Source organism: Paralichthys olivaceus, chromosome 8 (assembly GCF_024713975.1).
Source record: "Paralichthys olivaceus isolate ysfri-2021 chromosome 8, ASM2471397v2, whole genome shotgun sequence".
Lineage (NCBI taxonomy): Eukaryota > Metazoa > Chordata > Actinopteri > Pleuronectiformes > Paralichthyidae > Paralichthys > Paralichthys olivaceus.
The window spans coordinates 2,730,034-2,742,278 of NC_091100.1; the positions used below are offsets into that span (position 1 = coordinate 2,730,034).

General features: G+C 43.3%; 1 protein-coding gene across 2 annotated transcripts in view; it reads right to left on the reverse strand.

The window, feature by feature from the left end:
• LOC109643409 (voltage-dependent T-type calcium channel subunit alpha-1I-like) overlaps positions 1-12,245 on the reverse strand; it is a 146,245-nt gene that overhangs the window by 56,962 nt on the left and 77,038 nt on the right. For both annotated transcript variants that reach the window (XM_069530618.1, XM_069530617.1), the window contains 3 exons: positions 10,088-10,247; positions 2,642-2,984; positions 2,056-2,148 (listed from right to left, as the gene is read on the reverse strand). In XM_069530618.1, the coding sequence (XP_069386719.1) occupies positions 2,056-2,148; positions 2,642-2,984; positions 10,088-10,247 (596 nt within the window). The remainder of the gene's footprint in view (positions 1-2,055; positions 2,149-2,641; positions 2,985-10,087; positions 10,248-12,245) is intronic.

A 12,245-nucleotide genomic window follows, 5' to 3' on the forward strand; every position in this document is an offset into this window, starting at 1 on the left:
GCAGCATCCTCATCTCCACAGCCAGCTCCGAGGTCCAGGGACGTCTCCGGCACAGCTCCATCCTTATACTTTTATACTTGGTGTCACTGGTTCTGATGCTGCGGCCCCAGCAGAGCACAGCAAAGAATCTGTGTCACTTACACTGTATATTACAATGGATGACCCTTCCTCTCCTATTTCCAGAAATGAACACAAATGCTGCAATCTTGAGGCGATGCTGCCAATTTGTGCACAGTATTGATCGGAGGATTGGAGGCTTGAGGTATAGAAGTCCAACCAATACACGTTTTTTACGGCATATACAAAATAACCGATTCAAATCCAATTTCCTGGAGAACGTACACCAGCGATGTAAGAACCACCTCGACTGACAGAGACCACTTTGCAGAAAAATCTTATTTTGTGTAGCTCACAAGTGCGGCCCATGTCCCATCCACTAACATGGAAGAGGAGGAAATGTTATGTCATGCCAGCCACCAGGGGGCGGTGTTTTAATGCACCATGTAAGGTAGAAAAACTTTGTATCTTAAATATACTGTGGAGTAAAAACTTCCCTTGCGTTAATACGAATATTACTACTGCTACTAGAACAACCTACTGTACGACCCTCGGACGCTGGGATCAGTGGTTCTGCTGCGACCAGAGGAAACTCTGAGGGATTCATTCCCATTAAAAACGTCTCATTCAAGATCAAACACAGAGACCAACGTGTGGTCGCGTCCTCTCTCCGTCCCTCAAATCCACTCCCTGATTTCATGCTGACACTCTTCATTAATCCACTCTTACGTCCATCGCTTTCTCGTCCCTGCTGCTCTTCCACCCTCTTCCTCACTCACCGTATTCCTCCATGCTTTCAATACCACCTCTCAATTTACATCTAAACCCCTTCCCTCCTCCTCAGCTACTTCCTTTCCTTTCCCCCCCCCCTCCTTCCTCCGGACCTCGGTGATGTTTTCACACCAAAAGGCAACAGTGATATTGTCTGTAGTGAGGCGGCTCTAGGTTCCGCGATGTGGAAGTGCGGGACAGCTTCCTGTTGTGTGTAAATGTATTATGCGTGCATTTCCGCGTGACTGGGAATAATGAGTCGAGCGACAGATATATGAATGATGCTCAGCGAGAAGAAAAGGGGGAGCTGAAATGAAGAGCAGGAGGGGAGTGGATGAAGGGAGCCAGGAGATAAAAGGATAGAGAGGAAGAAAGGAGGTTAAAGGAAGCGAGTGAACACAGAGCGAGAGGTGGAGATGAGGATGGGAGGGAAGGTAAGAAGTGTGTACGCGTAGATAGATGCCAGGAGAAGAGGAAGAGAGGTGCAGCGATTGACGGAGTCAAAGGAGTCAGAGGGATGTGGAGAGGAAGAAAATAAGGAATGGAGGGAGTGTTGACGAGATGAGAGAGAGGAGGAGAGAAGAAGAGAGGCGGTTGTGTGTGTATCTGAAGGCAGGCAATTAAAAGTGTAATAAAAAAAAAAACAAGGCAGCCCCTGGGTTAGAGAAGTAACTGGGACTGGCAGTCACGCTGCATTATGATAACAATTACACACACACACACACACACACACACACACACACAAGAACACGCACCACACGTACACCTCATCTCCGCACGCACACACAGAGAAGCTGCAATTGAAGTGTTTTATCTGAACAAAAGCAGGATTCTTCAGGGATTCCAGCTTTTCACTATGACACTGACATTGTGTGTGTGTGTGTGTGTGTGTGTGTGTGTGTGTGTGAGTGAGAGGGTGACAGCGTTTATTTGCAGTCATCTGTAGCATGGCAACAAAAACAGAAAATGTGTAAAAATACGCAGGTTTGGGAAAATGCAGAATCTACAACTTCACTGGATGAACTCGTGTGTTTGAACTGGAGTGTGTATTCATGTGTAGTATCAATATTCATATACAGCATCTGAGTGGTATCATATTATACATATTTTTATCTTATGTTCTGAACTAGAATGTTGATTCAATTGTATTTTTTTTTTTTGGTGGAACACAGAAGTATAACACATACTAAGATGAATAAAGAGAGTGTGTATTTGTATGTCACTTACAATAATGAGTAGGATGAAGTAGATGAAGTTGTAGAACGAGTGTGCGTCCATCACATAGTACATGATCTCCACCCAGCCCTCCAGAGTGATCACCTACAGCCCAGAGAACAGAGCGAGAGTGAAAACACAGTAAATCTGACCTGAGAGGTGAAATACTGGTATTAAAAGAACAGTCTGACATTTTGGAAAGTGCGGTTAAAAGTTTTTTTTGGTGGGAAAGTAGATTGAAACCACTTTTTAATGCCTCTCAAGCTAAAAGAAAAGCTGGAGACAGCGAGCCTGCTCTGATAAATCTTCACTCGTTTGTACATTTTCTAAGACAATGTTGGTTTATTTGACGGACTGTTGCCTCACGACTGCTCCCAGACGTGAAGAGTGACACATACGGCCGAGCACAAAAGTCAAAGTGCTTCCTTGTGTCGTGTCACCGGTATCTTTGTGATCTGTGTCATAAATACTTTCAAAGTAGTTGTGTTAGGAGCCGAGGATGTGAATGTTTCCGTCTCATTTCAGTTACTACAACGACATCCACGTTGCATAAAGACGTTTGAAAAGGCTCATGCATCACCTCAAGTGTCAGTCCCACCTGAAAGATGACGATCCAAGCGTAGGCGATGTTGTCGAAGTTGATGGCTCCTTTGTGGGGGTTGCTGTGTCCGGTGTGACACCTGGTGTAGTACTGGTTCCAGTTGACACACAGCCCCGCCACACTCACGCTGCCATTGGTCAGAGGCTCGGGGCTCAGGCCCAGCGACTGGCGGTACAGGGCGTCGTCTTTGTCCAGGCAGCACGTCCGGCCTCCCTCGCGGCGAGCTGGGACGTCGGAGCAGGACATGATGCCGTTGTCCACCGGCAGGGAGCAGATGAAGGGTCGCTCGTCGTCCTCGTCGGCCATGTAGTAGGGTCGAGGCAGATTGATGCCTGTGGTGCTGGAGGTGAGACAGACAGTGGGGAAAACTTTTAAACTCCACGTGTTTAATAATTAATAAATTGAACAGGTTAACAAGAATGAGAAGAAATGGTAAAACATGTTGCATTAATCCAGGTTCATTACAGATTAATGACGGACTCGATGGACCAAATCAGTTTTCTTTTCTTGTTTGAACTGGAAAATCCAGAAACGTACTTTAAATATATTCAAATGTCCCTGAAAAGATTGTTATTGAACTGAGAATAATGAACTGTTTCAAAACCCCAGAGGAGAGAGAGATGACGTGGTGGATGGACGGCAGGTAGAGGTGGTGCAGGTGCACGTAATCTCCCACATGATTTAAAAACACGCAGGTGGACGGACACGGGGACACAAACAAATGCTCGTGTGAACGTGTTCATTCACGCTCGTTTGTCAAGGCAGCTTCAGACAGAAAAAAAAAAAAGAACCTCTCGTCCTTCATGGCTGTTTCCAGCACTCGAATGTTGTGAGACTGGTACGGAAAGAATAAAACACAATGATGATGGACAGAGAGACAGAGAGTGACAGACAAAGAGAGAGAGACAGATTCAATCAAACCAAAACAAAGTAAACACTGGAGAGAAAAAGTGAAAGATCGCGTGATCACTGCTTAACAGGGGAGGTGGAGACAGATAATAACAATAAAAATGTATTTCATATATAAGAACAGATTTTAAATAACATAAGATCCTGTTAAAATAACATTTAAATGATTTATAAAATAAAATAAAATAAGTGCAACAGAAAAGTGTAAGATCTAGTTAAAGAGAAATGTTTGAAGAGGGTGCGCACACACACACACACACACACACACACACACACACATCGCTCTTGATATCGTTTATAGTTTTTATTGGTTTAGTAAACTTGGCAAAATTGTATTTCAACATCGTTATTTGAAATGTTCATGCCAATAAAACTTCATTGAATTGTGTGTGTGTGTGTGTGAGAGAGAGAGAGAGAGAGAGCGAGAGAGAGAGAATGTTTGAATGCTCCGACTGTCTGTTATATTCACCCCATCAATAGAGGCCAATTCTTTTGCTTGTGATCTTTTATTTCTTGACCCACAGGCTTTCACATATAAAACATATAGAATATTAACATTTGAAATATTTGCTGGATTAAAAATGCAAAAGATCAGCGGGTTTCCCCACAGACTCAGAACATACATGTGGCCCGGTGGTCAGGTGTTGCAGAGCGACCTTTAACAGATGAAGTGAAGTAGCATGAGACGAAGCATTTGATCTTCGTCAGTGTTTTAGTTTGACTTGGTGTTTCCAGGGTTTCAGTGAGAGACACAGTGAGAAGGAAAAGGCCACAAGCTGCTTACGGCGAAAAACCAGGCTGCGTCAGAAACACGCTGAAGGAGTCGATGTTGCAGTGAGGACGACTTTCAGGGATTTAGGAATAAACAAGGGATAAATAAATCTGCTGAGCTGTAAAATGCCGACAGTAAATGAACACAACGGTTAAAAAGCAGAAGCGTCTTTGTTAAATGAGTTCCAGTGGGAGCCACGAGTTAAACCTCCGCTTTCAAAGATGTTGGAAGTGAAACAGCCTGATACCAGGGGAAGAAGCGAGGGAAGCAGAAAAAAGAGTGAGAAAGCAAATGGAAAGATGGAAGGAAGAAATCAGAAGAGGATGAACGAGGACAACAAAACACAGAATAAACACAGAGAAGAAAACGAGGTAACCCAGGACAATACGAAGCATTAAAAAGAAAAGTCGATGACTGAAAGAAGGAACGAAGAAAGAACAAGAAAGAAAAGAAGGTGTTTTTCCTTGTAATAAAAAAAAGGAGCAAGGTTGAGGCTAAAGAGGCCGAGCATCTCTGATGGCACTTTAATCTGAGAGAGGGCTGCTGTTTAAAGGGCAGACGGCAGAAAGAGATACGGATGAAGAGCGATGTCTGTTAGCACTTAGGTCTGACCCGGTGTTTGAGGAGGCTCGGTGGAGGCAGCATTGTGAGCGTCTCTCAGTCAGTCAGTCGCAGTTTTCCAGAGAATAAGAAGGGGTAGTTGAATATGAAGGGTTTTGTGAGGTCACAGTGACCGTCAAATATGAATCTAATCACTTCATCCTTGAGTCGAGGGTCTGCCTCTTGTCTCTGGCTGTGGCCGAGGCCGAGGTGAGTAAAAACACAACCAGTGTAATTTCCTGAAGTTGAAAGAAGGTTTTCTCCGCGAGGACGATTGAATTCACACACAGGAGACGATGAGCCTGAGATATTTCTTTCCTTACGTCATAAATGCCGGGAAAGTCTTTAGTTTCAGCGTGAAGATGCATCCAAAGATAAAAATGTCAAGTGACTGTGACTTTAGCTTTAACTTCTCTTCCACGGGACTGAAATGATGAATGAACAAACACGTGGACCAAAGTTAAAATAGTTAAATCTTCACTCATGTTTGAAAAAAAAGAGTTTGACTAATTGTAAATCCCAGTTCTTGCTTCGTTTGTGACAGTTTAGCTCGATATATAAACAGCAGAGAGGAAGAATCAGTGTCATTCTGCCCAAAGGTTAAAAATAAAACAAACGAGCCAACAATCCACCAACCACCTCCGCTCCAGCTAATTGAGTCCAGACATTGTTAGCGGGCCAGACGCACTCAAAATGAAAGCGAGTGTAGCAGTGGATGAGGTAAATGTCAGCCGACGCCTCGGCCATAACAAGTCAGAGCAACTTTGTAAAGGCTGTGAACTGTTCTTCTGTCCAGTTAAAGTCAATAAAGGCAGCTTTAAGAAAACAACTATTTAGTTCAGGTGCAACGTGAATTGAAGACTGCAACCGCTTCTCCGACACATTTCACATCCTTCCACCGACGTCTGTGGTGAAATCCTGCAAACTGACAAACAAACAGAAACATAGAATGGCGTCCAGGAGAACACATCAATCCTCCAAGGCCAGATGTTCTCTTATTTTTCTGATCCACAGCAGCTCTGTTAAATTATTCAGCCAGAAAATAACGGTTTTGCAATGTAAACAAAAAAGTTTTTTAAAAAACAGCTGGATCTTCTCCTTTATTCCGCATCAACACCAACATTTAATGTTTCCTTTCTGTGTTCAGCTCCTCCTCGGTGGAGGAGACCTCATCCATCGAGCTGATTGTGCGTCTGACTGGTTGTTATGGTCTTTTTACATGTCGGCTTCACACGTATGGAAATTGCGTGCGAGGACGAACATCGCAGCGTGCGTCTGCGTGAATAAAACAACACCTGATCTCCTGTTGATCACCGGTGCGCTCTGCCGTTTGTATTTCTATCTCATTGCTAAGCGGCGGCCCGAGAACGGTGGGTGCACATCAGAAAATTCTTGGCATTGGATTTGACAAGGCCACAAATCCAGCGACAGCAGATATCGCGGCCGCGCTTGTTATCCGATTAGACATCGGCCGTGTGTCTCTGTGTGCCGAGGTGATTACGTTCGCCACCAGACGGAGTCAGACGGACGTTTCACACCCGAGGAGACGTCGGGCTCCAGCAGCTGCAGTGAATCACATAAACCTGCACTTACACATTCAGAGGTCTGATCCCATCGCAGACAAAAAAAGGGAACAAACTTGCACCTGCACGTTTCCCATCCGCCGGACGACACGACTGAAATGAACTCAGGTGGGTCGGGACGTCCCACGATTACAGTTTGCATCTCGTCTCTGAATGGGTTACCATGGCGATGGACCACCCCCCGACAGCTTGAGCAGCAAAAAACCGGCATCCAGCTCCCCTCCTCCGTGCAGCCAACAAAAAAAAGAAATCGACCTATTCAAACATTCCGCAGATTGTGTCTCCCCGGGCTCTCGCTCACCACCGGCAGAATCCCAGTTATTGTCTGAGCCCGTGTGCTTTCACTCTGGTATTGGCTGTTCTCTTAATCACGGAGATATTTGAGAACAAACGACACCTGTGATTAATTCTGACTCGCTGTCTTTCCTTTGCTGTTACCAGGGAACTTAAGGACAATTTTCATAATTCAAAGGCTGATTACTGATCAGAGGCAATTAACAGATATCTCACTTGGGAAAATAAATAAATAAATGTTCCATTGTTTAATACACCGCTGAACAAATGCATTCTGGGATACACGAGAGCTTGAAACTGGGATAATTGTAACTTGTGTTTTAAATCCTCTCGTCTTCTTCTCAGTTATCTGACGAGTTGGTCCTGACGGCGAACGAGTTGTGACACCGAAAGCAGCAAATGATCCAAAGAGGTGACGCTTACTTTTTTTAAACATTTTCACCAAGTGAAGAATTCACGGATCTCGATGGAATGAATCCAAAACATTTAGAGAACTGGTTTAATATCAGGGGACTGTTGGCAGATGTATGTGCTCTGTCATTCCATAATGTTTAAATGTGGATTTGCACTAATTATGGGGAAAATAGAAACAAGTGTTCAATTACTACTTTCCCGAGTAATGAATTGATGTTAATTGCAGTGCTGTATTCTAGAGCCTCTCAGTCAGGGCACAGCAGGTCAATGTTCAGTTAATCTTAAACCAAACATGTAATTCATCAGAAGGAGGAAACAAGTTTAACTGGAGTTGTTCATTCAAGGGAAATTCAAAAACAATTTCTTATATATTAAACACAACTTATCGTATTTCAATATGAATATTAATCGGCCTCTTTATTCTCTATAAATTGCACCAAAGTCCAGAAATTATTATAAGTATATAGACCAAATAAATGATTCTCCACAAAAATAATAAACTGTATACGTCCAAATTTAGGGGGTTTGGTTTATCTCGCATTGTTTTGCAAGTTGAGGAGAAAATCAAATTCAAATTTTCTCTTGATTGGTCGACTTCGTGTACGGACAGGACGACTCTAAAGTCATTCTTTATATAAAGTCTAGAACTGACCATGATAACAAACATGAATGAGTCATGTCACAATCCCCTGGGTATTTGCATTGTTTGGTTTTTAGATAAATACTCACTAGTCCGAAAAAGACTTAAGACACAGTCCTTCAAAGTTCTTTGTGTGATCGAGAGGTGTGAAAATTCAATTTTCTAGTTTAGCAAACTCCCGCAAATATTAATCATCATCATCATTATTTATACAACTATTGAATTGTGGCTCTTGTGATTTAAAACTTGGACCATGTTTTTTGGATAAGAGATGAAGGATGTTGACAACTGAGCGAAAGCTGCCGTTTCTGCTCCTGTGCACGACAACACGAGCAGATCCACAGTGCGACACACGAACAGGAGAGGAGTTCCCTGCGCTGCCGAACAACACGAGCAGCTCAGCCTAAATCAACAACAGCATTTGCGCTCCTCTGATTCTGAAGCGACATGACAGAGTAATTGAATTTCTGACACTTCCACCAAAACAAACAGCCCACGGCCGCTGAGATTCAGAACATCAGTGCGACGCGATGCTATCGCTGCAACAAAGCTCTCATGCATGCAGCGAAATAAGATTTCAGGCCAGAGAAAGGGGGGAAATGGAGAAAAGTCACAAAAGAAAATTGCATGCAGCTGTGAGACTGTAAAGGTTAGAGGTAACAGGGATACGAAGGTGCAGCACAGCCTGCAGCTCAGACCTTTTTCAAAAAAGATACCTGCGGAGGACGTTCAGTTGTGTGTCTGTGAGCGTGCATGTACTTTCTGGGAACGACACAGTAAAACAGATCAACAGCTTCGTCTTCTTGAATGAGCTCAGAAGCGGATTCGGTGAAACTGAGCGGGAACCTATTTTTATTTTTCCCGCTGCACAGCGTGGGGTCTCGCCCCTGCAGAGAAACCCGATAACTCCTGAGCGGAGCTGCAGGGGAGTCGTTTGGAACAAAAGTAACACTGATGTGAAAAAGAAAAGTTGGAAAAGCAGAATCTCACACGCATGACGGAGCAGGAGTTCTGTCCTTATTGAAACACACTGGAGGTAAATACACAATTATTCAGTGCAATTTAAATACATGGATGAGATTTTTTTTCAAATGATGAAACAATATATTTAAAACGGATAAAGAATGAAAGTTCGAGGGGGATATTCGTGCAAATATAAAATACGAATCTTGTCCATCGGCAACAAAGTCATTAGTTTTACTCTGAGTTGTTTTTTGGGGTTGAAACTCTTTTATATTGTTTTACAAGATCAGAAAATAGTAATATTAGTCTTAAAAAATATATATGTCTTAAAAAATCACAGCAAAGAATTTCATCTGTTGTTCAGTTTGCAGGAGTCGCTGAAATAGACTTTAATACCGTAGAATTATTTTATACAGCTTCAACCTCTTCTCGACAATACGACAACTTTGGGGTTGTTTTGCTCCGAAGGAAACTTTTATAAAATGTTCTTTATTCTTTCCCGCTCCTCTTCTTTCTACTCTTCTAACTAGTTTGTCACCTGATTCATTGCACACTGAGGAACATGCAGCCAATCTCGGTTAAGGAAAGTGCCGCGGTTGTGCTCTTCGTCATTGTATCAACCGCGTCGCTGCTTCTGAGATAAATATTTGTGATTTGCCCGACCGGCTTCAGGACGGGTGGAAACGGACAATCGATCTGAACGGGCGGTCGGTGGAACGGACACCTGCGCTAAAAACTGTGTTTGGGATCATACAGCGTGAAGCAGAGGGTGTGTGTGTGTGTGTGTGTGTGTGTGTGTGTGTGTGTGTGTGTGTGTCTTTATGCCTGACTGGGGACTGACTCTGAGATAATTATCTTTGCTCTTTGCAAATTTCGGTTTGCAATCAGCCTCATTATATCAGCACTATCAGAGAGAGAGAGAGGGAGAGAGACAGGGAGATGTAGGCTCTCTCGCTCGCTCTCTCTCGCTCTCTCTCTCTGGTTTTATCAGTAAATTGATTAGACGATGTAATTAATCTTCTAGTCACACTGAGGAAGGGGGCGACAGTGTGACCCGTGAACACAACAACTACACGAGTCCTGCAGTGTGTGTCGCTCTAAACGCGTAATCACTTTTTCGTTAAGTGTATTATTTAAAACAAAAACCACAAAGACGTGGAAATTATTTCATGACGTTACTTTCAGACTCTAAAAGCAAAACGGCAGAGAAACCTTCGACTCAAACACGTCAACACACACGCAGACACACACACACGTGGACGACTCACAGTGTGAAGTTCTCCTCCAGGTAGCAGCGGTTCCTCAGTAGCCCCGCCCACAGCTGCACGCCGATGATGCCGAAGATGAAGAAGACGAAGAAGCAGAGCAGGAGGACGTTTCCCAGCATGGGCAGAGTGTCCAGCAGCAGGTTGACCAGGATACGCATACCTGGAGACACACAGAGACGTTTAACTCATCACACATGACACAGTGTTCAGGCTTAAACCTCGGTTCTAATCCTGAAGGGAATAGAACCCACAACCTTTAAATCAAAGGCGGATTGCAATGTAAAATTTGTTACAAGTCAAAAGTCAAACTAATCTCAAACTAAACTCTGGATTCAAGGTTTATTTTGTAGGAGATCCAACTTCCACTTCCTTTTACCTTGTGTTTTCGGGGGCAGGTGCAATATTCAACTCACTTCTTCTAATCTGCTGTATCATTCTGGGTCTCACACTGTTCTGTATCTGCCGCAGCACTTTGGCCCTGCGCAGTAAGAACTTGAGTATTTGCGTGTGTGTACTGAGGGAAGTGTTAAAGTGCTGCGTTCTGATCTCAAGCTCAAGTTTCCCAGATGTGCTCAGACATTCTCAGCTTCACTGCGGAGCGGAGAGTTGTTGTGATTGTTCTGTGACTTCATCTTTTCTCTGTGTCGCTCCTCCCACTGTCTTACTCCTGCAGATATTTATCACATTTCCATATAAGCCGTTGTATTAGCATAATTAGCTAATCAATCTCTAATCCCCGCACTAATTGTGATCCCACGGCCCATTACATCGGCTCTGATCTCTATAAGGAAAACAAACCAGGGGTTAAATTCTGTCTGTAATAGCAGATTGAGCACTGATGCAGCATTTAGCTGACTAATCGGGGGTAAGTGACGGTCCTCTGAACTTCTCCCAGGGGCCTTTGCCAAATAATGTAATGATGTGAAATGATTCCCGCAGAGGAAGGAAGCTGTGAAGTCTCACAATCGAGACACCTGTATATTCTGCTGGTGTTGATTTTAGTCTGCAGGCGACGTCCAATCACGAGTGGAGAATCCACATTTCTCATGAGACCTTAAATCTCCCGTTAGAGGGTAAAGCCAGGGAAAGATAAAATATCTCTTTCCCCTCGCAACCGTTTGGTATAATCTTGAATGACCTTTGGAGAAAAGTGTGCTCGGCCAAGTTTGCTTTTTCGTGATGTTTAATATTTGATGATTTGTCGGCTGGTTTCCCGAAAGACTCTTGGCTCTCACGTACAGGAAAGACAAAGACAAACATTCTTATTTAAATAATATCTGTCAGTAATCCATGATTGGATTATTACCGTGAATATTATTGGCTTTAACTTCACCTGGAAAATATAGATTGATTGAAGTAAATTGATGTGAATTGAAGGGATTTAAAAGTGAGATCTATCTGAAACATTTGAAAAAAATAAAAATAAAAGGTTCCATCACAATGATCAAGTCTGTGTCAAGTTACAGACGCAGCAGCAACACTACAAACAGCCTCATGTGAAAATATTACCAGTTAATTCAACAGCGATATTATTTTTTCAAATGTTTTCAAATGCAAAGTTGCAGAGTTACTCTCCGAGGAAACAACAAAGAAAGATGGTTTTGGTAAAATGATGAAATTAAAAGTCTATAAAACAACAAAAGTGACTGAGATTTGATCAAAAGATGCAAAACTGAACCGAAGCCTCTTCATTCGAACAACAGCATTAACCTGCTTAATCGACAAAGAGGAATATTTCAAATTGTGGACATGTTTGTTTCTATACAATCGTTTTAATTATCTCCGGGAGTCTGTGGACGCAGCTGCAGGCGGAGGCAGCGAAGAGAAGGTGAGTGAGAATAAACAGAATGTGAACGAAAAGAAAGAAGTGAAAAGAGGGAGAATCTGCTGACAACCATCATCTTGGCTGCTAAAGGCCGGCGTCTCCCACAGGGGGATTGTGGGTAATGTAATAAACAGGCCGAGTCCTTTAAGCTGTGACCAGTGGGACTGAGACCTGGATAATTCCCATTAACGTCCCATTAACTGACTCTGCTGCTCACTTCACACACACACACACACACACACACACCTGCGTATGTGCACAGTAAGCCAGTGGTTGCCGATAACACGTGTGTGTGTGTGTGTGTGTGTGTGTGTGGGGATTGTGGCTGTGCAG